At 37.6% G+C, this 25,367-nt stretch overlaps 1 protein-coding gene across 3 annotated transcripts in view; it reads left to right on the top strand.

The window, feature by feature from the left end:
* Positions 1 to 18,058, top strand: part of TOX3 (TOX high mobility group box family member 3) — an 81,697-nt gene extending 63,639 nt beyond the window's left edge. Inside the window, exons 4-7 of one of the 3 annotated variants that reach the window (XM_057422808.1) lie at positions 10,558 to 10,827; positions 12,722 to 12,949; positions 14,158 to 14,238; positions 16,127 to 18,056. In XM_057422808.1, coding sequence (XP_057278791.1) covers positions 10,558 to 10,827; positions 12,722 to 12,949; positions 14,158 to 14,238; positions 16,127 to 16,861 — 1,314 coding nt within the window. In that variant the 3' untranslated portion in view covers positions 16,862 to 18,056. Of the gene's footprint in view, positions 1 to 10,557; positions 10,828 to 12,721; positions 12,950 to 14,157; positions 14,239 to 16,126 lie in introns of all 3 variants that reach the window. The other 2 variants (XM_057422806.1, XM_057422809.1) reach the window with 2 other exon arrangements.
* Positions 18,059 to 25,367: the final 7,309 nt, after the last annotated feature.

Here is a 25,367-nt window from a genome sequence, read left to right as displayed (position 1 = left end):
TTCTGATGTTCAGAAATGAGTCACTGAAAAATGGTGTGTTGATGTACATTTGACTTGAAAGAACACTTGAATTTATATGATGCAAATATTATCCCCATAAATACTTGAATATAAATAAGTGGAAATCAGCAGCAATACCCTCATTAAAAATCAGCCCGCAGTATTTTATATTAATGCTCTGTTTTCTGCTGGGCTGCCCATAGAAAAATTATTTTAATCTGCAAACTGTGGCAATTCCATAAAACTACACTTGTGCTCCTGAGGGTTCCTTTTTTTAACACCTCTCTAATCTGCCCAGCCTGCTGAGTAGCATTGACATCAGTAGTACATCAATTTCAGAAAGTGGATTATTTTTACTAGACAGCTATTGTGACATATTGGGTCAGTCATAAATGAAAGATATTCATGCAAGCATGCAATACTTGTAATGAAGTCTCACTCTGACCTTCTGTATGATTGATTCTGTAATTTAGTTTTCTCAGGCAGTGCCTGAAATGAAATGAAATCATGTTGAACAAGTTTTGAATACCCACAGTGCACCAGGAGAAGAAAAATCTGCAGCCCCAGAGGCTTGAGAGAGAGCAGCTGAACTATTTGTCTCCATGCTATTATAGCCTTTGCCAGCATTCAACTTTTTTTTTTTCTTTTTCTTTTTTTTTTTTTTCTTCTTATTTGGCTTAAGTACTTAATTCTGCAGGTAGCTGTAAATGGGAAAATAAAATGCTGTTCAGATTTAAAATGACAGGACAGGAGTATGTGCAGGGGACTGATAAAATATCTTGAATAGAACTGACCTTTCATGTAGCTGAAAGTTACTGGGGGATTCATCCTCATAATTACCATATAGATTATTTTTATTTCTTTCCTGCAATGAAACATTTCAGAGAGCAGTAGTGCTGATTAAATGAAAATTGAACTTGTTAACATTCTTTTCAGCTTAGCCTGTTGTACATAACAGAAGGTTAGCTTTGATGGATTTCAAAGTTCTCTTTCTGATATCTAAGAAACAGACAGTAAAATAATTGTCTCTTTTCAGTCTGGTTTTTTTTTAATTCAAAAAAGTACAGATGTTACAAACCCAGACAGATAATTTTACATATATTGCTCTTTGTATTACTTGTGCTGCTGGAGAAAATGTGTTTTCTATTTGTTAAGGATTTGAGCCTGTTTATATTTAATAATTGTTGCCGTGCCATCAGTGCATTCAGGATTCTGCACAGATAAGGCTAATTCATAGTGGAATATGCTCATCTTTAATGACATTGGTACTTAGAAGTGGCACTGTGCTCAAGCCAAAGACACGATGGTGACTATTGCTTTTATTTCAGGAACAGACTTTTTAATAAACAGCTCAATGATGTGGTTTTAAGGAGCTGAGTTGCAAATTTGCCCTTTTTAAAGGCTGCATACAACAATATATTATTAAAGTTTCAAAACAGTGGTGCCTTTTATTTGAAGGTCTAAATTTTTTTTTAGTAGTTTGAATTTCCAAATTATTAATTAGCCTTAAATAGAATAGATCAACAAAATATTGCAAGAATAAAAGCTAAAAAAGTTAATTTAAAATTGGCAAAAGACAGTTATTTCACTACTCACCAGACTGTGTGCCTCTAATTTGTATGTTTAATTTTCCTTTACAATGAAAGTTATTTGCAGATTTCTCTTTTAATACCCAGTCTGTAATCTCCTATCTAGAAAGAATGGGTAGGTTTTCAATTAATACAATATTATAACAACATTGTTTAACGTGTTGCAAATGAAACAGTTATTTCATGGGTCATTAATGTGTTTAACGCCTGGAGTGGTCTATTCAAACAAGCCCTTGTTATTGTTATGAACATGTTTATTGTCATCTTTAATATAAAACATGCAACTAATTCTAAAAGGTTATAATTATCCATTTATAAGAATGGCAACTATTCTGACTAGAGAGATTATCTTCAGAGTTTTCTTACTTCTATTTTTTTTTTTTGGTTACTATGGTGGATTAACCAAAGTCGAGTTCTAAAATCAACAGTGTCATTCCAGCTTGTGTTGGCATTTCTCAGCAGAAATGGTAGCCATTAAAACCCATGGTTTTTAATACTTTTTGGTACCAAGAAAATTAATCTCAAAATTAAATAATACCAAATTAAATGATGCTCTGGTGGCTCAGGTCCGTAACATTTGGCCATATACAGAACCTTTTAAATGGTGGTGGATGCTTTGTAAAGTTAGACCGTTAAGACTGTGTTGGGATTTTGCATCTCTGGTGTCCACTGTCAGCTCAGCGCTGTGATGATCTGGTTTCTGTCACAGATCCGAGCTATGTGCTTTGCTGATGAACTTTCAAGTCTTTAGAGAGTCTGACTTCTTTTACTGGTGAAAGGTTAAAGATGTTACTTTAGGTCTAATGATGTGGCTGTGTGTGTTTAGTTACTTTTCAGGGAGTGTATGTGCACAGCTCATGGGACCTTCTGGGGGAGGTGGACAATGGGCTGGAATCCCTGGAGGCAACAGATAGAGGTGGCTTCCTGCAATGACTCTAATGTGATATGAAGACAGTGCTAGCCTGATGATGTACTAAATAATAGGGGTTTAATAGTGTGTAGATTTTCATGTCCTCGGTGACATTGTAGTAATCAGTGTGGATAATGTAGTCACTTTTCTGAGAGACATGCCCTTCCCTCCTTTCTCATCGATACAGCACAATGAGCCATCTGTTAATAAGCCGTTATGGCTGGAGAAGGAAATATATTCTGGTGTTTCCAAAAATTAGCAACTCATAGTAACTGCAGGGAAGGACCTGTCCATAGCAAACAAAATGGCAACAGTTGCCAAAGACACCTAACTGAATAGCAGTTTCTTGGTGGTGGTAAAAATTAAAGAGTGATGCCAGTAGGTTATTACATATTGAGATACATGAGGGACTTAGGCATGAAAGAAAAGAAACACAGTAACATTGGCTGAACAGTCGGGAAAAAAGACTGTGACTGGTTTATATTAATAATGCCTAAATTGAGAACCATCAGCTTTGAAAAAAATTGTGATGTGCCATATGAGTATGTGAAAAATTACATAACCCTGTGGGAAAGCTGTCAGGAATTAGGGAGAATCTCCGATACCCTTGAGAGCTGAGCTCAGAAAGAACACAGACATATATGATTGTGGATGCTAGCTGAGCCTTAAGCCTCTGCCATGGCTTTAAACTATTCTGCCTCTGTAAATCAGGTGTTACTTTCTTAAGCCAGCCAAACGAGGCAGAAGATGCAGCTGGTCTGGATATGTTGTACCTGGCCAAGCACTTCATTGGTCCCAGCCACCCTTGTTCTTGTGTGTCATTTGAAAACTTCCTTTGCAATTCCTGCCATTCCCTGCTGTTGACACCTGTTTCCCTTCGACAGCTTATGCAATGCTCAGCTTCCACTTCAAGTTCTCAAGCTATGAAGAAGTGCTAAATGTCTGTAGAGTTTTAAATTATTCTATGTTGTCAGGTAGCTAGAAAGAAAATACACGGCTCTGGTAGTACAAACGATAACGAGACCTACTTTTCTGATTTGCTTTATAAGCCACCAACAACAAACAAACAAAACCCAAGCAAAAACTCCCAACTTGCCCCCAACCCACCCCCCCAAAAAAAATACCCCCCAGAACATAACTACCAACACTCATAGCAATTTTTTAACAAGTGCTATGTAACCCCCATGTCTGTCCCCCCCCCCCCAATTTCTTGATTTCTTGCACAGTTCTTGTTACCTTTGATAATTGTTAGTTGTCATGCTTTCTTGCAGTCTCTTCCCATGTTGCTTACTGCATAAACAAGAACCTTTGAAGTCTGCCTTTGATTTGGTAGCTGAAGCACCTGAAGTTGTAGAGGTTGTAACAAAACTGCTAACAGCATTTATCTGACATTCTGAGACTTAATTTTAAGTATCCAGGGTTTGTTTGCAATGTGCCTTTGCTGTTTGCATACAGCAGACCTAAGCTTGTACTGCTAATTTGAAGAGAAACTCATCATGCCAAGAGGCTCATCAGATGAGAGCCCAGATCTGTGATCTGAGTCACACATGTATTGTGATCATGCTGTTGGGTACCTTGTCCAAAAGGAGTGTGATTCAATATGCTTTAAAGTATGGTAGATGTTTGGGGGAGAAGAGAGTGAGGAATATGTTTCTAAATGCCTTTGCAAAATGGTGTAAAAATTAGGTTATAAAGAATTAAGTGATACTGAAGCATCCATAGCTGCTGCTGTTGGTGGGTGGAGGGCTGTAGCAAGCCTGTGATGCTGCCGATCTGCAAGAGCACAGCCCTTTCCAGAGCAGAAGGACTTAATAGCAGCTGACGCAGCCAAGAAGCATTGATCTCTCAGCCTACTTTGGGGACTGCATGAGGGAGTGACAGAGTCATAGGAAGGTAAATGGGTAAGAACAAAGTTCCCAAACAGCAACCCCTCCATTTGACTGTGGTGAGTCATCTTGGGTAGGAATTATAAGCATTTCAGAGAAAAGTCATTGTCTCTTACTGCAGTAGTTGTGTGATTTTGGGCTAGCTGTGAGCTTTAGTATTACTTCACCATGTAATGCAGCATTTTGTTAAAGATAGCCGAGCATGCTGCAAATGGGCAGGTACCAGTAGAGGCCGCAGAGGTGTTGCAGAGGTGCCCAGACCTGGGACTGGAGCAGTGTTGGTCAGCAGGTGCTGAGGCTGGTTGGCCCCATCCATCCCTTGGCACCTTCTTGCTTGGCACTGCACCTCTGAGGTGGTGCTGTGCTCTACTGCCTAATCCCCAAATGTGGTTCCATGGAAGAAATGGTTTTAACTTGTGATTTGGTGTCTCACAGCCCTCTGACCATGTCCTGGAACAGGTCAGGTCTGCTCTGAAGGAAGGTCTGTGCTGCAGAGGGGAGTGTGAGGAACATTAGCCGCACGAGGGGCCACTGCAAACATGGTTGCAGGTCAGACTCCAAGGAAAAGCAAGCCACAATAAATGAGAAAGATTCCAATAAGACATGTTTAACTTGGAGGTTGCAGCCATGTAGGGAAACTCATATAGCAGGAGGTGAATTTCTAGAGACATCTGTGATTGCCAGAACAAAAGGAAATAGTTGATCAGTTTTGAGGACTACATCAGTGGACCCTCATGTTTTTTGTGTTTTGTTTTGTTTTCTTGTTTTTTTTTTCTTCTCTTCATGTCTCTGCTGTGGTGTATGTGCTCTGTATGAACAGAAAAGAGTAATTTTTGGTGTAGCTGAACTTGGGGAACAGACAGACCAAGAAAGGGAGTAGAATGCGTGTAAGCCTCTTCTCATCAACTGATGTTTTAGATCCAGCTGCAAGCGTAATTTTTTACTTTTTTTTTTCTGAATGGACATGTACTGTTTGTTGAAGTCTTTATTTGGGAATTAAATTAGGTAAGGTTTACTTTTCAACAAAGACATGAAGCAAACCGTGAGAGTTTTCTCATTGCCAGAAAGAAGAAATTGCTGCTTGTAGTGAATCTTCTGATAGCTGCAGTTTGACAGATCTATTAGTGATGGCAGTATCTGTGGAGGGGAGAGGAAGGACAGTTCCTCAGTAGTGGCAGTACCAAGTGCAACTCTTTGGTATTCTAGATTTAATCTCTGACAGAGAAAAGCATCCTGTTAGTTTGATTTGTTTTGATTGGCATTGAATTCCAATCTAGTAAAAATTTAGATAATTGGATTCTTTTAGCTGTGCTTTACTTGTGGAGAAAAAGAGTATTAAGGTTTTCTTATAGATATATGCTGATTTACCCCAAAGTAAGGGGAGTAATTTACAGACAGGGACAAGTGAAGATTTCACTATACTTTGCAGTGCATTTCATTCAACTTAAACATATCATTTAAAATGTTACATCAGTTTATGTTACACTGACAGTGATAAATTCCTTAGGCAATAGAATATATAATGTTTTAAGTCAGCTTCTGAAACCAGGGCACAGTTAGCATAACCATAAATGCTGGATTTTGCATAGATATTTTTGTTGGCAGATTTCTCATTTTCCTTAAACTAGCTCATGTGGTATAGGAGCAGATCCTAGCCCTACATGTTCCTGTAGGCACTTCCATGGGCTCAGTCCTGGCATGGCTACAGAGTTTAACTAGGGAGCTGTTGCCTATTTAAATGATTGAGGGCTGTAGACACTGATTTTAATCAAGATTTCAAGGTTACTCAAAATGTTCTAAAGAAGTAATTTCCTAGTTATATTTTAAAATATAATGTTGACTACTCATAGAGATTAAAATTGTAACAGGGATAAAACAGGATAAAACTACTGCATATAAATGATTCTCAAAATGCAGGGTTAGTGGAAATTAGGGCATATCTTGATGTAATGGCTGGATGCATTTAGCTGTCAAAACAGATACGAGCTGTATTACTAGCTGTATTAACAACTGGATGTTGATAAAAGAAAGTTCATTCTTCTGTTATTTCCTTATTTTTTCCCTTATTACTCAATGGTGTCTTTCACTTCTGCTGGCTCAGGTACAGTAATTATTGAAAAACACCTTGGATCATACTGTATAAATTAAAGCATGGGAGTTCACAACATTACGTTTTTTTAGGTCTCGTTAATCTGTTGTTTGTTTTCCAGTGACTGTTGAGGAATTAATATTTTGTCAATTTTTTACTTTAGCAAATCGAAGTAAGCTATAGATATGGCATATACCGTGAGAAGTGTACTTTAGCAGTATGCCCAAGTATGACTTCTTTGGCATAACTGTCTAAATAGATTAGAATAGTTGAAAGTAGGGTAGTTTGATGGATGGGTATCCTTATGATTCCTTTGATGAGGCCTAGTATGCATCAAATGCTGAATGCCTTTTTAATGTGTACTTTTGGAGCCATGTAAGAGAGTGGTGACAGAAATCCAGTGTGCCTAGGTATAGTTGCCATAAAGTCGTTTGAGAAGGGAGAAAGATTTTGGATAGTACTTTGCCTCTTTTATCCCTGTGTATAACTGAAGAGACCATACAGGTAGCTGACATTCCCCTCAGTAAATGTTATCTGTACCTTCGGGTTTTTTGTATCACTCATGTAAGATAACAAAAGAGAGATCCAAGTCATTTTATTCTGTGGAGGAATCACATGAGTTATTTCTCTTTGATTTTCTGTTTCACACATTATATCTTTGCCTGATTGTCATGCTGAGTAGATCAGTGATTGAGTTTTTTGCCTGACTTGTGTTTAAAATCACCAAGTTTTGCCTAGCTTCAATTCAAGACTGTAAAGCAGATCAGGCTCAATCAAAACTCGATTCCGTCCACTTGAGAAGTTCATGATTTTTTGTCAGAACTAATCTGTCATTTTTTGCATAATATTACAAAATCTTAAATGCTTATAAAGCTTATGTATCACTTTTACGTCTGGTTAAGTTTATGTAAAAGAGCTTGTGATAGTCTTTAAAATTTTCATGGTATTCTCAGTGGATTATTTTGAATTCATGAGCTTTTCAATTTTCATGTAGTAATGTAATTAGGATGTCATGTGGATAGTGCACTTGTATTTCTGTGTGTGCCCCTGTTATGAGATGATTTTCATTGTTAATCACTTCTTTGATAAACATTTTGTGCATAATGAAATGCTGCAGATCCTTTTGGTTCAGTACTGGTCTTTGTAGTGTAAGTGAAAAAATAAGAGTTAAGATAATTGATGGAAATTTTGTTTTCTTGATTCCTTCTTTGAAGATTTTGTTTGCTCAGGAGCTATATACAAATGCTGTGGACTTTCATGTTGCTATTGACTAGCTCCCCTAACTTCTTGCTACTTGTCAAACTACTGTCAAACATAAAAAATGGGTTATACTTCCTTGTCTGAAAGCTATTCTATAGATACATTAGGTTGAGGCCCACAACATCATACCACACAGTAAAAAATTAAATCTCCATTCCTTTGCCATTTTCTAAATATTGATTAGCCATGTAACTTAAATTAAAAGTGTAGAAAATACATTGTCGGTATCAAATGTACATAAGCGTAAGTGCATGTGAATTATAAGAGATTGGAAATAATAGAAAATATTTTATTTCATATGGTATGTCATGAAATATATATTTCATGCCTTGTCTGTCTGGTTCTAGACAGCCAGCTACAAAATATTGTTGTTTCCACTTTTAGCTTTTAATAAAGATTTTAAGATAAACAAAAAAAAAAAAAAACCAACCAAACAAAAAAAGCTTAAAAAATTAGGAAGAGATCCAGAAAAGAAAATCTGGAATAAATGGATGTAAAAAACTGTACAAGCATCAAATAGTGTCAGAAAAAGGGACAGTTAAGAATTCATGGGAGTGTGTATAAAATTAGATTCTGGGTCAGTGCAAGTCAAGAGAATTTAGTCTCAGTAAAATCAGAGATGCAACCAAAATGACAAGACTTGGAGTAAATGGTTTGTAACCCACGTCATCACATTTTGTAGCCTCAGTGTAAAAGACAGAAAAGCCTGTATTGTGTAACAATGAAGAGAGAACAAAAGCTAGCCTTTTAGGTGTAGAACGCCTCCAAGAAAGTTCTACCTGAAAAATAATGACAAAAGTTCATTTCAAAGAGAAATGATCATTCTGATGATCTGTGCCTTTGCTTTAGCAGCAGAGATTTTCTTCACGCAATGCCTGTAAGCTAAAATGAATGGAGTAATATGCAGAAAGTGATATCCCTTTAGAAAAGACTTTGAATGACTTCCAGATGCCACTACCAATACAAGTCACAGTCAAAATGACCCTGTAGTTAATGATAGTAAATTTTCACAGAAGGGTGCCCTGAAGCAAATGGGTATTTCAGCCAATAAGTCTCATGTTTTGATCTTTCTGTATCAAGTGCTCCACTTTTGGCACATGCAATCGTCTCTAAGGAAGCACACTCCTTTACTCAAAATATGAAAAGAATTTAAGAAGTAGAAGAAACAGCATGGTGCTGTATGGATGATGAGCCAAACTGATAATTACTTGGGAAGCACAGGGAGAATGAGGGTAAGAGTGCATAGGATCTGGATTATGATCTCATGGGGTTACCTTCCTCTGTACTGGATCCAGGTGCAACATCATATGTACTTCAGTGCTAAGAAGGGTTTCTTTTTCTGTATAGGCATCAGCAGAAAGACACATGAATACCAAATAATATGATTTATTGCTACAGGGAAGCAGGGTGCTGTAGCACTTGTACATAAAATGGATGAGGCAGGTTGTGCATCTTCTCTAACATATGTATTGCTTCTTTGTACGGCTGCACTTGTCCCATCCAAGAAAAGGCTTTCGGGAGCACAGAACCACTATCTCTGTTCAGGAAGAGTTGTACAAATGTACAAGGAAAGTCTCTTGGGCTAACCTTACCTCAATGAAAACACAGATATTTGAAAACTGGTTTGGGCTTATTTTAAGAAGAGAGGACTGGGAAGGTCATACTCTGTTGTGGAAGTCCATTGGACTGTACACCAGGGGCCCAGCACTGCTTCTTTGTTCTGTGTCATTTCATTAAGGATCATTGCACCTGCTACTAATTGCAATGCAGGTTATTAATAATGAAGGAGTTTTCAAAATCTAATTTATTTCTCATGTTACTGTCTGTTCAAACAATGGGTATAGATTAATCAGGTTGCTGAATCAATTTGTGAGCTATTTATTGTCTTAACTGTTGAAAAAAATCTGTTCAAAAGTTGATTCATTGTGTATTGATCTGTGTGTGGTTGAAAATAAGAAAACTGAGTTGTTCATACGCAGATTCCAGTTGGCTTTTCCTTCAGTGTCTTGCTTTTAATTTATAAATGTGGTAAGTGTTGTGCAGATGTAGAAGAAGACATAATTTGTGTCCTCAGGAAACTAGAAACACAGCCAAGCGAGTCCTTGAGTTTCTGAGACATGATGTACATGAAAAATGAAGTCAGTGATTGGTACATAGCTTGCTACTTCCACATGTGTTTGACTGTTAAAGATAAAAATGTCTGGTTTTGTGTGGTGGAACAAGTTTTTTTAGGAGTGGTTAGGATGACTACGTTCTCCAGCATGCTGCGGTGTCTGCACTTGAGACCTGTCTGGGCACTGTGCTTTGTTTAAATCAGCTTTAAAATCCCACTCAGACAGGATTGTTTTATACCTGCTCCTATTACTAGTAACAGCTAAGAATAATTGAGTGTCAGTAAAGGAAAAATGCTTTTCTTTCTGTATATGTCCCCCTCCCTGGTTTTGTTTACTTTCTGTATTTGATGGCAGTTTGTGTCTTCTCAGTTACAGTGTTTTCCCCATGTCATCAGTCAGCCTGCTTCCCTGCTGTTTATCTGGGTATTTCACACTGCATCAAGGGAAGAAATGTTTAAAAATGGGGATTTTTATTCCACAAAAAAACCCTCATTCACAACTGGGGGGGAGAAGTGAAGTCTGGAGCAAGTGTAGAAACTGATTCTGCATTTAATTTATTAAGAATGCATCTAATTTGTCAAAAAAGAAACAAACCAAACTGCAAATTGACAGTTCTGCAAGTCAGTTCTGTAAGCCTGTGAAAGTAACTTTACCTGATCATTCTATATGGTAACTGCTAATGACTAAATACTGTTTCAATCTCTTTTAGGATCAGAGTCACACACAAGTTTCCCAGTATCGCCAGGATCACTCTCTGATTATGAGATCTATTGTCCACATGACTGATGCTACTCATTCGGGAATTATGCCTCCTTCTCAGCTAACCACCATTAACCAGTCTCAGCTAAGTGCACAGCTGGGGCTAAATTTAGGAGGCACTAATTTGCCACACACTTCTCCCTCCCCACCTGCCAGTAAATCAGCCACTCCTTCCCCATCCAGCTCTATAAATGAAGAAGATGCAGATGAATCAAATAGAGTAAGTTATTGCTGGCACTGTAGTGAGTAAGCCTTACATGTCTATATGTTATATTTTCATGAATGTGGCAGGTGGCAGGATCATCTCAGCTGCAGTTTGGTCATATAAAATACAAATGTTACAATATAGTGAAATATGATTAATTTCCTGTTTAGCCACTTCAGACCTTTCCGTAATAACTCCATAGTGATAAATGTAAAAATATACATAGAATCATAGACTAGTTAGGGTTGAAAAGCACCTTAAGATCCTCTACTCCCAACCTCCCTGCTATGGGCAGGGACACCTCACACTAAAGCATGTCACCCAAGACGCTGTTTAACCTGTCCTTGAACACTTGCCAGAGATGGAGCATTCACAACTTCTTGGGCAACCCATTCCAGTGCCTCACCACCCTCACAGTAAAGAATTTCTTCTTTATATCTAACGTGAACTTCCCCTCTTTAAGTTTGTATTCACTACTTCTTGTCCTATCACTACAGTCTTTGATGAAGAGTCCCTCTCCAGCATCCGTGTAGGCCCCTTTCAAGAATGGTACTTCTCCAGAGCATGTTTTGTGGTCAGGTACTTGCTGAGCCAGAAGTGATGTCTTTGTAGTTAATAACTTGCAGAGAAATTTTCTTTCATGAACTTCTTGTGTTGCCTTCTAATCCCATGTAAAGTTTTAGCATCCAGAGCACTGTTTCCACAGCTCCATTGTGTATTGCAAATACCCCAACTGTATTTATATATATATATATATACATATATATGTATATGGTTTAATACTTTCATAATTTATTTCAGATTTTATAGATCTGGTGAAACTTTGGACAGTTTTGTCATTTTGGTATTCTTTAGAGTCGTATAAAACATAGATGCATTTAGACAGAAATAAAATAAGCTTTCTTTTAACTGAAAGTTTAGTCATTTTACACTGCTTTAAATAAATCTGTTATAAAAGGAAAATTTTATCAACAAAATAAAGCACAAACGTTATCATATCGGTATATTTAAAGGGCATAGTTTAGACTGTTCCATGACAGGTTTTCTCATCAAGTTAATGGAAATTGTGCATATGGAAAGATCATTACACAGGATCCTCAAAATATCAAGGTAAAATGTATATCACGGAGGTATATTTAGAGCCACATTATTCCCTTGTTGCAATAATCTGTGCATAGTTCAATGAAAGATGGTACAGGGCAGGAGGTGCATGCAGGGACCAGAATTACCTGTATGCTGGTGTGCTGCTGTGGGGGTTCCCCATCCCAGGGGCAAGAGGGAGATGTAGGAGCAGTACCAGTGCCTGGCAGTGACCTGAGCCTCCAATGGTACTGCACGGGCACCTGACCCTGCACTGGGGCATTGGAGGTGTGTGCTGGACACAGTGGGTGTTTGCTGCAGGTGGATAGAAGCAGCAGAGTTGCTACTGCTTTTTGCCTGAAGAGTGGGCTTTTTAACCTCTGACCCATGTCTTACTTGATAATCTAAGTGTGGGAATCAGGAAATGCCTCCAAGCTCTTCTAAGTCTCTGCTGCTGAAATTACATCTTAATAGAAAAACATAGGCTGCCAATTCAAAATATACTGTAGTTTGTTTTTTTTTTTCCTTCAGTTATTTTTTAATACAAATTAGCATTAGGGTGTATTTTTTCAGGTCAAGCTTGGAAGATTTGACTCTCTCAGCTATGCTTACAAGGAGTAGTAACTACTCATACATTTAGTTCCAGTAGATCTGATGAAATTAAGAACTCTTTGGGAGGAGAAAGTCTTGTGCAACGGGACTCTCCAAAATGTTGCCTACATAGTAGTTTTACCCATATATTATTAGACCAGACTGTCAGTAATTTTTCATAATTAACCTGACTTATTTCATGTATATATTGACTGTTCTCGCTGTTACTATTTTTTAGGCTACTGGAGAAAAAAGAGCTGCCCCAGATTCTGGCAAGAAGCCCAAGACTCCTAAGAAGAAGAAAAAGAAAGATCCCAATGAGCCACAAAAGCCAGTGTCGGCATATGCCCTTTTTTTCAGGGATACACAAGCTGCAATTAAAGGGCAGAACCCGAATGCTACATTTGGAGAGGTCTCAAAAATAGTGGCTTCTATGTGGGACAGTTTAGGAGAAGAACAGAAACAGGTAAAAAATTGATGCAGGGCAAGAAGTAAAATAGTAATCCTTGTAAAAAAATATCTTCTTACCTTTATTCTGAGTAGAACATGCTACTTGCTGATGTAGACCTCTTCCTTTTTAGAGCTATACTGATTTTTGAACTTGCTGAAGACCTGGTACCTAAAAGCATTTTGTTATAAGAGGCAGTAGGTAGTATTAAATGGCTGTGTTTGTCTTCAAATTTTAAAGGGCAGTTTGTAAAAAATCTCAGGTGATACTGTCCTAGAAACCTGTTCAGACTGTCTTTTGACGATTCCTATTTCAAAGCTCTTGTTTCCTATTAATCGTAAGTTAGAAAAGGGGAAGGTACAGCACATTTAGTATTTCCCTTTGTCTGCCTTATGAATTTGTTACAAAGCGTATTGATTTCCAGCCTTTGAAGGCAATCATCTGCCTCATTACAATGTCGTGTGTAAAATGTTACCTCCAACTCAAACTTGGTACAGAATGATGAGATTTATTCTTCCTTGAGGGTTGTTCTTCTTTCAACACACAAGTAACTCCTCCACATGGATGGAAGTGGAGGGGGGGAAATCCTTTGAGGCTATTTGCTTGTTGATACTCCTTGCAGCAACAGGTAATGGAAGCTGTGATGAAAAAGTAGATTTTACATAGGACGCCTTCCAGCAAGATGTGAGTGGTCTTGTTTATCAAATACATTTGGAAACCTTCAGTGTAATCTAACAGATGATGGTGAACATGATTTAAAGGCAGACTTTATTCCCTCATACTGGCTTTGGGGAAAGAGAAACGTCCAAGCTTTATGAAACAACTTTTCTAAAGATGTTTTTTTTTAATATGTATTTTGAATGTTTGTTTAAAAAAATATTACATAGACATCTTCTGCTATTTTATACTACTGCAGATACTTCTTAGGAGCTGAAATACACCATGTTCTAATATTGTATTTACTTAGGGTCATTAAGATAGTATTTCCTGGGAAGTAAAGTGTGCATAGGTAGTCTTGTCAAGCAGTTGGCTGTTCTAGCCACCTTTTTTATTCACAATATAAGTTCTGGTCCAGCAGTAGACCTGAAAGTCTGTAGCCAGGGAAGAAAAAGCACATGTAACAGTAGAGTATTTTCTGGATTTTGGCCTCTGTTTTTTGTTTCTTTTCATTCTGGCAAAACCACCTCAATAATTGAAGTTGGTGAAATTGTGATCTCTTTTAACAGGTGTATAAAAGAAAAACTGAAGCTGCCAAAAAAGAGTATCTAAAGGCACTTGCAGCCTATAGAGCAAGCCTTGTTTCTAAGGTAAGCCTAATAATGCCTTCCATGCAATGGAAGTTAGCTTTTGGCAGTGGTGTTTAAATATTGGTGGTGGGGGGTGTGGTGTTATGCAAAATAGAAGTAGAATCCTAGGATTGCATTAATACAGCTCTACCAGATGTTGTGCTGCTGCTTGAACCCTTCTTAGTGTCTGCAAAGAAAAGTCATCTCTCCAATGGCACAGTAATGATTACCAAACAATAACTTTGCAAATGTACATCATCCTTTATGGTGGCAAAATAATGCACTTCACTGCAAAAGTAAAATTCAGTCATGAAAAATACAGTGACCTTCTGACATTAACATTTGCAAGCTATTTGCAGAGTTTTGTTTTTTCCTCAAGTGCTCCTCAAAAGATGGACTTGCTTTGTGTGGAGCTGGAGAGCAGTTACTACATGGCAAAGCTTAAGTGATTCTTGCAGGTGAGGGGAAGAAATGTGTGGTGGCTCTGAATTTGGAGAGTACCTACAAATAGACTAGCTGGCACAAAGCTATATGGAGTATTTTAGTGGATGCTGAAGTAAAATAAAACTTGTGAAGAAAACAAAGCTCTGCTGTCTTATTTGAGAACTTACCTTTCTAAGCAGCAGCACTACTCTGGTTGTAGATCTGTTGCATCTGAATACCATAAACGGAAATATGCTTATGGACATCTAAAACATGATTAAAAGTTAATCAAGGTAGTTATTTCTCTACCAATATTTCATAAAGATCAGTTACAAAAATATCTTTGATCTCAAGAAAGCAAGAGAAGGAAGTGATGCTATCTAACTCCTGATGATGTTTATTTGAACATACAACTGCAGAGCATTAGTAAATCACACAGAAAGTTGCTGTGTGTTTTAATTATTGATTAAAAATACAACAGCAGACATTATACATGTGTTCCTGAAAGCTGGAAAATTTCTTCTCCTTGTGTTGAAAAGCTGTGTTTTTCTGTTGTCTCTAGGACTTAGATAATATTCTCAAAGTGTTTAGTATCACAATGCTAACTTCAACGGCAGCTAGAATTCTAAATACCTTTGAGGGAATTTAGTTCTTCAGTCTTAAGTTCCTTTTTCAAAAACATCAGAAATAATTTTCTCCCAATATCCGTGGGACCTGGGCTGCCAAGTAACTTGTGGGAAGTCTAAGTGGAAATTGCACTCTAAGTCAAGGCCGGTTTTCATCTCGCCTCCTCCAACTTAAGACATAATTGCTGTAGCTTTTTCATCCAAGGTAGTTGCTGAGAGTAGGGATGCAATTTATTGCAATAGACCTTTTTGGACCTTTCCCTCATATATGTCTTATCAGAAACCTCCAGGACACTGGAAAAAAAGGCAGCATTCCCTAAGCAGGGCACTCTCTGATGCAGCTGAATCCCTTCCAGGGTATTCAGTTGGATGTCTTGATAGTGTTCCCTTAGGCTTTTGTTTCTTGTAGATACCTTGGTCTTGATTACTTAGATGTGAAAATCTACAAGCAAATTTTAAAGGTTGCGTGAGAAGGTTTGTTGTTTATAAACTCTTATGCTGTAACTGGTGTGGGGACATATGCTTCTGCTGAGATTTGTCTTCCAAAGAACCAGGGGTTTTTGAAAACATATAGAAAGTGTTTGGCCTTTTTTAGCTCTTTCAGCCACAAAAGGTATGTGACATCTGTGACTTTCTGGTGTTGAACAAGTGCATGAATTAGTTTTTTGTCCAAGAAAGAACTGGATGTATCATACAGAGACAGATGAAGAGGTTATACAATGGTTCAGTGAATCAGTGATCTTTTCTGATAGAAAACAAAAGAAGAAAAAGTCTCCCTGGGTACCTGTGTCTTTATTTCTTGTAAACAGTAGCAATGTCTCTTTTGTTAAAAATAAAATTAATTTATTTTCCAAACACAGGCCGCTGCTGAATCTGCTGAGGCCCAGACAATTCGTTCTGTTCAGCAAACACTGGCATCCACAAATCTGTCTTCCTCCCTTATTCTGAATACTTCTCTTTCTCAACATGCAACAGTGTCATCCTCTCCGCAAACTCTTCAACAGCCCCTTCCAAGAGCAATTGCTCCAAAACCTTTAACCATGAGACTGCCGATGAATCAGATTGTAGCTTCTGTTACAATTGCACCAAACATGCCAACAAACATTGCTGCCCCGTTGATAAGCTCTATGGGAACAAATATGGTGGCAATGCCGTCTCCATCTCAAGTCAGTCCATCAATGCAAAGCCAGCAGCAGCAGATACAGCAGCTCCAGCAGCAACAGATGCAGCAGATGCAACAGCAGCAGCTACATCAGCATCAAATGCATCAGCAAATACAACAGCAAATGCAACAGCAGCATTTTCAGCATCACATGCAACAGCATTTGCAACAGCATCAGCATCTTCAGCATATTAATCAACAGCAAATGCAACAGCAACTGCAGCACATGCAGCTTCAGCAAATGCAGCAGCAGCAAATGCAGCATATGCAACATCAGTCACAGCCTTCTCCTCAGCAGCACTCTCCAGTAGCTTCTCAGATCACTTCTCCCATCCCTGCCATTGGGAGCCCTCAGCCAGCACCTCAGCAGCACCAGTCGCAAATACAATCTCAGACACAGACTCAAGTGTTATCACAGGTCAGTATTTTCTGAAAAGAAATGATCCTGTAACATGGCTTTTTAGTGGTGAAGGGGATAAGAATAAACCATATTTAGCTAAAAACTGTAAATTGTTGATGGTAGTTATGCAGGGATGCATAACAGATCAAATGATGCTCTGAAGTGTCTATTAGATAGGCAATAAAGAACTACAATGTAGCTGTGTATCATCTTTTAGCTGACTATAAATCATTTTGTTAAAAAAAAAAAGCAGCTGTGCTCTTTTTCGTGTGATGCCTTTTTAATTTATTTAAGCTTTACCTGCAATATGTGAATCAAATGGCCTAATAAATACCTGAACCTTATGACTGCAAAATGGCCTTGCAGAGTTTTAAGATACAATCTTTCTTTCTCTAAAAGTGAGTAGTGCACTTCAAGGCAGTATGAACTCATGAAGCCCTTAAAGCACAGTTGTAACTACCTGTAAAATGATTGGTTTTCATACAATCATACTTGTGTAACATGAATTAGTTGATGGCATTTTTGTCATGGAAAAAAAAAGAGTAAATCACAGATTTTTGCCAAAGCTCTTAAGTTTTTTCTCTCCTACATGTCTTCAGAATGCAAGTAGCTGAACTTAAATGTTCGAAACAACCTTTCACTTCATTTCTACAAATAAATCTATCATAGTCTGTAAGAAAATATATATTGACATTAACACTCTTACGTTAATTCCAGTTACAGAACAAATGTGAATATTATATTCTGTGTTGAAGTGATAAGTTTCAGATGGAATACACTGTATTTTTAAAAGGGGAATGCACTTAAATAAAACTGTTATTACAGAAAGCTGAGATGAAAGCAAGAGTTTTTAATACGCTGTAAAAGCAGTGGAATATTTAAATGAAACTCCACCGAATGATCAATGTAAATATTTTCTTTAAAAGTTGTAAGTTTTCATATCATGTGTTGTAAAGTTTTCATAAATGAGGCTTTAATGTAAACACTGGTAACATGAATTATTAATTGCTACATTGCTTATTGTGTTTTTATGCTGTTTTATACTTTTTTATGAGTTATGATAGCAGCAATTAAGTTGTTTGTATTTTGCTTATCTAAAATAAATGCTTTTATCTTGCTATAGAATAAAGACATTTCAGTAAAACCAATGAGCCATGAGTCTTTGATGGAAAACTTGGAAACGTTGCCTTATGCAAACACTTCCTAGGAAAATTTAGTTCATGTTTTGGATTTTTTTTATGCACATACTGCGTAAGCAGGTACTGATGGGATCCAAGAGTGTGATCAGCTCTTGTACCTGCTGAAGAGTTGTGTATGTCTCTCAGAGAAGGCAGGTGGTAGAGTTACAAAGCATTCATGGTACCCTGTGTTGCATTTATCTGCAGGAGCACCATAGAGAACCTGTCTCTCAGCAGTGGTGTTTGGAGACAAGCACAAATTGTGGCTTTCTTTGTATCTTTCCATTTCAGATGTAAGCACAACTCCTGCCATGGGCTTCCCCTCTATAAGCCCCCAACTCAGAGTTTCGCTGATCCTTTTATCATAAAAGTAGGACATGGTAGAGGAGAGATGGAGAGGGTGGGTATTGCATATGAAGGGTTTGGAAACATTCACACCCTATGTGGTGTCAGGTTATTAGTGCTGTTTCACTCTGGAAAAATAGGATACATTCTTTATTTTCTTCTTTCCCTTCCTTGGCTGCAGTAACTGTGCAGCAAATGCAGTCTGACCACTATCCCCAGTTGTCTGGCATGATTAATTACAGCATCTGTCCTGTCAGAAGCTATAATGAAGAGGTCTTGATAAAAATTGCAAATTACTACTGGCAACAATCTTAAACTGCTTATGATAAAATGAAAATTAAAAACAGCAAGTGTCAAACCTGAGCAGAATCCTAATCCTGTTTGAGGAGATGTCTATGACTACTGTGCTCGGACTACAGCAAAAAAATAATGGAATACAGATCCCCAGAAAGTTGCAGCCAGACCTGAGGGAAAAGGTACTACACTGTGTGAGTTTATTAATAACAAACTCAGCTTTCAATATTTCATCATCCTCAGATACTCAGTTTATTATGTATAAATATTGAACAGCAAAAGAGTCTAATTATAAATTTATAGATTTCTTGGAGCAGAAAAAAATAATGTATAAATTGAAGCTTTTCATAATAGGTGTGTGTTGACAGCTACCCCTGCTCCTTATAGCCTTAGTATGATATCTACTAATGTCTGGGAGAGAGGATATTTATTCTAGGTACGAGGAAGTCTGCCTGCATCATATATGGCTGATTGGTAGAGATTTTTGTGTGTGTCAGTTTTAACCAATGTTACATAACAAAGGGAACCATTTTATAGTTGTTTTGAAACCTTTAGACAAACGTCTTCAGAAATAGTTGCTAAACTGTATGTGACAGTAATTGTGTATTAGTTCTATAATTGTCGTTTTGAAGACCTAAGAAGTATCGTTGGAAAAAGGTCACTAATGATAAGAGTTAATTACAGCTGAAGTGCCTGTTTTCAACTATTTGCAGTGAGAAGCAGGTGTTATTACACTCATTAAATGGTTTCATAAATCCTGGGTTTTATCACATTTGATTAAGAGCTGCTGAACTACTGTGTTCAATTCCAGGAAAAAAATAGTTTTAATTACTGCAGAAAAAAAAACAAACCAAAATTAATCATCAAGCAGGACCATACATTTTAAATATCAAAATTTGAATCTTGAAAAACTGGAGCATCTCCCTGCTTACTACAAAATTATATTTTACATTACCCACAATAGCATATTGCAGAACATCTTGTGTTTCAAACTGTGCAAGTTGGTGTTCATATTCCCCAAGTCTAAGTGAGTAACTTTGCTATCATGTCATAAATAAAACTGTTAATTTAAATAGTTTAATATGCAATTTATGCAGGAAAAATGAAGTATCCACATGATTTCAGTGTTATGCATGGTTTAAATAATGTTTTCCTTCATATCATTTACAAGCATTTAACTGCTCCCTTCTTTTCCCAAGGTTTCAGATGCTTCATCACCCTGGTTAACCACATTCTACTTTCACATTAACCCAGGTTGACACATGATGAAAGAACATAAGGAGGTTTAATTTTTAGCTGACACAGGGTCATTAGTTTCTAACTTGCAGAACAAAGCCTTTAAATACCTCTGTGCAACATACTCTTAATTTTATGTTATCACCTGACCATTGTAATTTGCAGGACAGATGGGTTAAAAATCTCAAGTTTAACCAGAAGTTTTGCACTGACTCTTTTCAATGGGGATTGACTATTTGAATGGTTCCTTTTCCATTTCTCACTTCATGGAGTATTTTGCAGCAGTGGACTTCATTCTAACCTTTCCCTCCCCCCTTTGTTTGGCTTTTGTTTTGCAACAGCTGTTATTATCGTTTTTGGTCAGCTGTGATTGCTGGAGGCAAAATAGGACCAGATGGTGTTTTGCTATGCATGAATGGCGAGTTAGAGGAGTTTAGATTGAATAGGCCAAGTTTGAATGGTGTCTATGCACCACCTGCCCTCTTCAGCAGCAGCATACACATCATAGGAGCATGATCTGTCTCAGACCTACTAGAATTGGATGGGAACAGAGAGAGCCTCCTTGGATTTTCTCCATATTTATTGATCTTCCATGCACTAACAGCATAATGCAGTACACAGTCAATTTGAGTTAATTGGATATGACACAGCATGTACATGTAATCTATCACTGTAGCTTCCCAGTACACGTTAGGTTTTGCTGCCACAAGAACATGCAGTATTAGCCTGCATTAACAGGCTAAGTGGATGGAAGTAAAACAGGACCATTGTAGGGCTTGGTTTAGCAAAATACGCTGTAGTTTTAAAATAATACCCTTGAAACTGCCAGAGATGCAGTTAAATAGGAACATTTTGGATTTGATAGACTGGACTGAGTATTTGGGTGCAGAACTAAATGTACCTCATTCCTATACTTTTTTTGAGAGGTTTACCAATGAAATTTAACTGAAGAGTTAACTAAAGTTTGGGAGGCAGCATCAGTAGCGATCAGTAGTGAAGGACTGGTGCCATTCAGAAAGGGGGGTGTTTTTACATGGAGGAATCTGTAGCAGAAGGGATATTATATCAAACAAATTCTGATTAATAGCCCCTAAAATTAAAATTAGGCATACAAATTGTGTTTAGAGTAGCAAAGGGCAGCTTTGATGTCCTCAAACTGGTCATAGGGGTAGAATTTAGTATTACAGGTAGTTAAGATCTGTTGTATCCTCCGTTAAGGTTGATTGAGAGACAGTGCAATACGTAATACCTGCATGTTGAGGAATAAAAAGCATGTGTTACAAATAGTGAATATAATGTATAACAGTCACATACATTACTTGAATTGTTACAGCAATTGGATGTTAAAGCCTACTTATGTATGTAACTGGGGGTTGCTATCATGCTCTGCCTAGGTTGGCAGGAGCTGCTCACTTGGTGTCTTTGTCTGTGGTGTCAGGTATCTGACTGAGTTACTTTATTATGAAAATTGCATTCAACTGAAAAAATGCTAAATATTTTCAACTGCCTGTGGGAAAAGCTACGTTTGTGTTAAAGGATTTGGTTCTTAAAGTCACCAAGAAGTTGATGCTTCTCAGGTGCATCTGAGGGAGACAATTTTCAATTATAATACTAAAATATTTCAGAAGAGAATGCATTGCTTTGAATGAACTGTTCTGGTGCTTGAGTAGGCTACATTGGAGATTATAATGTTTACCTTAGTTAAAAAGCAGAAGTGGTATTTTAAATAGTGAGGCTTTTGTCCAGGTTCTTGAAGCATTAACATCTTCAGCCCATATACAAAACAAACAAAATTCATTTTAATCTTCTAGGTTGATGCTGTGTAGTTACATGGGCACTTTCTACATATATAATTTATTTTTTTTCCCTTCTGAGAATATATTTATTAATACAGACACCTTTGGTCTGCTATTTTCTCCAAACTGGTGTTGCTACATTACCTTAACTCTGCTACTCTAATTGAAACAGAAAGACTTCGATCCAGCAAATCACTTAAAATGAGTGGATAATTCATGTATATAAGTAGTAATTTCATTAAAGTGACTACTCACATGCTCTGTTACACAGTTGCTCAAGTGCTTTCGTAGATCAGGGGTCTAATTGTAAAATGTTGTATTTCTTTTCCAAACAGTTCTAAGTGGTGATAATAAGAATAATTAGAACCTAAAAGCAACATAGACTACCTTATATTTTCTGCATTCTCTTTTGTTAGATTCTGTTCTAAACAAGTCGCAGGTCTGTTTTTCATGTAGAGGTGTCTAAGCTTTGTGCTGGTTCGGTGACTGTTGATCATCATAAATGTGTAAAGAATTTACATATTTGACTGGTGATTTGTGTACTCAGTTACTCAGATGGGTTGTGCATAGCTCTGAAAAACTGTACCTGAATCAGCAGTCACAGCTCTTGGCTGAGCAGATGCCTTGACCACAGAGAAGTAAATGCAGGCAAACAAAGCACCATTCTGCCTATGGAGATATTTGTGCAACCTGAAGGATATAATTACTGCAGGCTGTTATGTTTTTAATGCTATATCCTATAGTGCTCTGATAACAATCATATCCATTGTATTAGCATAACATATAAATAATAAATCCCATGTGTTATGCTGGTGGTTGTAGGTGCTTAATTTTGTAATTGTTTTTGGAGTTTGTTATTCATGAGAATTGACCATACAGCATGGATATTTAAAAAAATAATAAGTAGCTGTACCATTGCTTAATTTCTTTCCTCTTCCTAATTTTGGAAGTGCTGAATATTCAGTGTCTGAAAATCAGAGCTCACTTTCAAAAATTCTGCTCTATCATCTGTTGGTCAGGGGTTTCTCACTGCTGCATGGATGTACGTGTGTATATGTAGGTGTAAACTGATAGTATTGAGCAATGTTGCAGTGAGTATGTGTTCCAACCTCATATAGCAGCCTCTCTGTGTGCTCTGCACTGTGGAGTCATCCGGATCATATTCCCCATTCCTCTCAGCTTCTCATTTTTCTTATCGTCCCTATCCACATTTCTCTCTACCTGGCTAAACACAACAGCAGCCAGGGCTTACTTGCCCCATGCCAGGTCTTGCACCCTGCTTCTACCTGCTCATCACCTGTGGAAAGCTCCTTGTGAATAGCTTCTCCTCTTGCAGACTCCCTTCTTGTTCCTACTATTCCTAGATTGCAAGGCAATGAATAGATAGTCCACATACATAATAGGTATTTGTTTAAATAAAAAGATGTCCAGATGCATGTGCTTAATTTTATGTGGAAAATCTCTAAAATGTATGTAAATATAAGGTGTGCATTAGGGGATTTTGGGGGGTAATATTTTAGATGCTTTGCAGCATGGGGTTTGGTTACTGCTCAGCATACTGTGGATAATTATCATCCTTGAATAAACAGACTCTCTCCCTTAAAATACTGTGGCAGATAAATCTGTGTTTTGGTCATTTACAGCAGATAGCATATTACAGCAGATCTTGAGCTCTTGGTGGAATACACGTAAATCCAAGTGTCAGTTTAGAGATACTTGTGTTTCTGTACAGCCTTTCTTGTTTTCTTCCACTTTCCTTTTTTTTTTTTTTTCCTTTTTTTATCCCAATGCAAATTAAATCCTTATACTTCATTTCAGAAGATGGCCAGAACTTGCTGGCAAGCTTGGACAAATAAAGCATCTTTGAACAAAAATAATAATAAAAACATAATATTCTCACTTTCACTTCTGTTGAAGTCAGCTGAAGCTGCACATGGCTTTAAACCCAAGGCTAAGTTTGTTCTGATTTCTTTCAGTTTTCAAAGCTGCAGCTCAGCAACAATGGATTGATACCTGACTGTGCACCTCTGCCAGTTCAGCTGCACAGGAGGCAGATGCCCATTGGGAATGTGCACCAGGCCCGGTGCCCACAGCATGGCTCAGGGAGTGGGCAGCGGGTGTAGGTCCCTCTGTGCGGGCTCTGTTCACATCTTATTTCACATCACTTCAGTGTTAAAAGTCAGCACAATATATAATGTAATTTTCAGGCAGCAATGGACCACTGCATATTCTTGGCCAGGTCACTATCAGTTGCAGAACTAAATAAAGATTGTGAAGCCAGTAGAAATAATTGCAGCAATTTCAGGGGGTTTTGAGGCAGGGCTTAACTGAAGATGGACACAAAAATGCAGCCATTATGAGCATGCTTGTAATTTTTTTCAAATAATGCAGGAATAATTCTTGCAGAAAGAGAGCTAATTCGAAGGAGGGGGAGGAACAGCAATTTTCTTCCTGAATTGAGAAAATGAAAACTCTTTGGTATGTGTTGCTATCATAGCAAAGTGTTTCCAGGCTCAGTGCATGTAAACAACTTCCACTGAAATCTGCAAAGTGCCTGTGCAGAGCATCTGGGAAAATAGTCCTCATTTAAATGCATTAAGCAAAATGATAATGTTATTTGACTTTGGTTAGTAACAGAGGAGAAATATAACACTTTAGATTGATTAACCTTCTGTCATACAACACAAAGTCAATGAAATCAGAAATACTTTGTTCTTTTCTTAAAATTTGCATGAATTATAGTGGAGTTTCTTTTCTGCGAGCTTGTGGTTTGATTCTTTTTTTTTTTCCTATTGCTGTCTGTATATTTTATCTGAAGTTTGTTTGTTGCTTTAGAGCAACATATTTGTCCACTGTAGATAAAATACATACTTTGTTCAGCTCCTTACTGGAGGTCAAATTCTCTTGAGGAGAACAAGTGTTGGTTGTGTAGCTGTCAAAAGAGGGTTTAGTGCTTGACCCTAAGAAGGATTCTCTCTTTTTTATTGCTTTTCTTTTTCATTGTTTGTACTTTTTACTTAAGGGGCCTCTGCAAAGGGGAAAGCCCCTGCTTTGGTATTCACAACTAGCAGCCTTCTAGTAAAACACCTCAAAAGCTTTTCACAGCAAGAATTTAGAAACCACTGCTCTGTGTCAGCCACTGGTGCATAATCAACCCTGCACACAGAGGGGTTGGATGTGGTGGTTGTGGATGGAGGAGGAGTCAGGGATTTAGGGCATATGCATAAATGTTCTTGCAATAATCAAATACTGGAGGTATGTAAGCATGGCTGCAATGAAGCGAGACTTTGAATCCAAATGGCTAAGTTGCTGAATTAATGAGGTTTAAAGGAAGACAGAGACAATAGCTGTTTAACTGGATGCTCACTGGAAAGTTGATGCTACAATTTTATATATCTATGCTCAAGCAGAAGTTGTGTCTTACATTCTGTACAGATGGTGTTTATTATAGTGTACACAAACTCAGTGTTGGAAATAACCGTAAAAAAGCCTGAGATTTTATATAATTATTCACAATTACTATTGTATAATTGGAAAGCATAAGTGTTATATTACATTTTATTTTATAGAACTACAGTGCAATTACACCTGGTAAAAGCTGTTAACAGTATGAGGTGCCTTATCTGTAAAAAATGCAAAATACTTGTAGTATTCCGAACTGGACATGATTTTTGGCTAACACAAATGTAG

This window comes from Pezoporus wallicus, unplaced genomic scaffold (genome assembly GCF_028554395.1).
Source record: "Pezoporus wallicus isolate ANWC-B61680 ecotype Strahan unplaced genomic scaffold, APGP_CSIRO_Pwel_v1 contig_7891, whole genome shotgun sequence".
NCBI lineage: Eukaryota > Metazoa > Chordata > Aves > Psittaciformes > Psittacidae > Pezoporus > Pezoporus wallicus.
The sequence above is the reverse complement of the archived record's forward strand: the minus strand, read 5'-3'. Positions and strand labels throughout refer to the sequence as shown.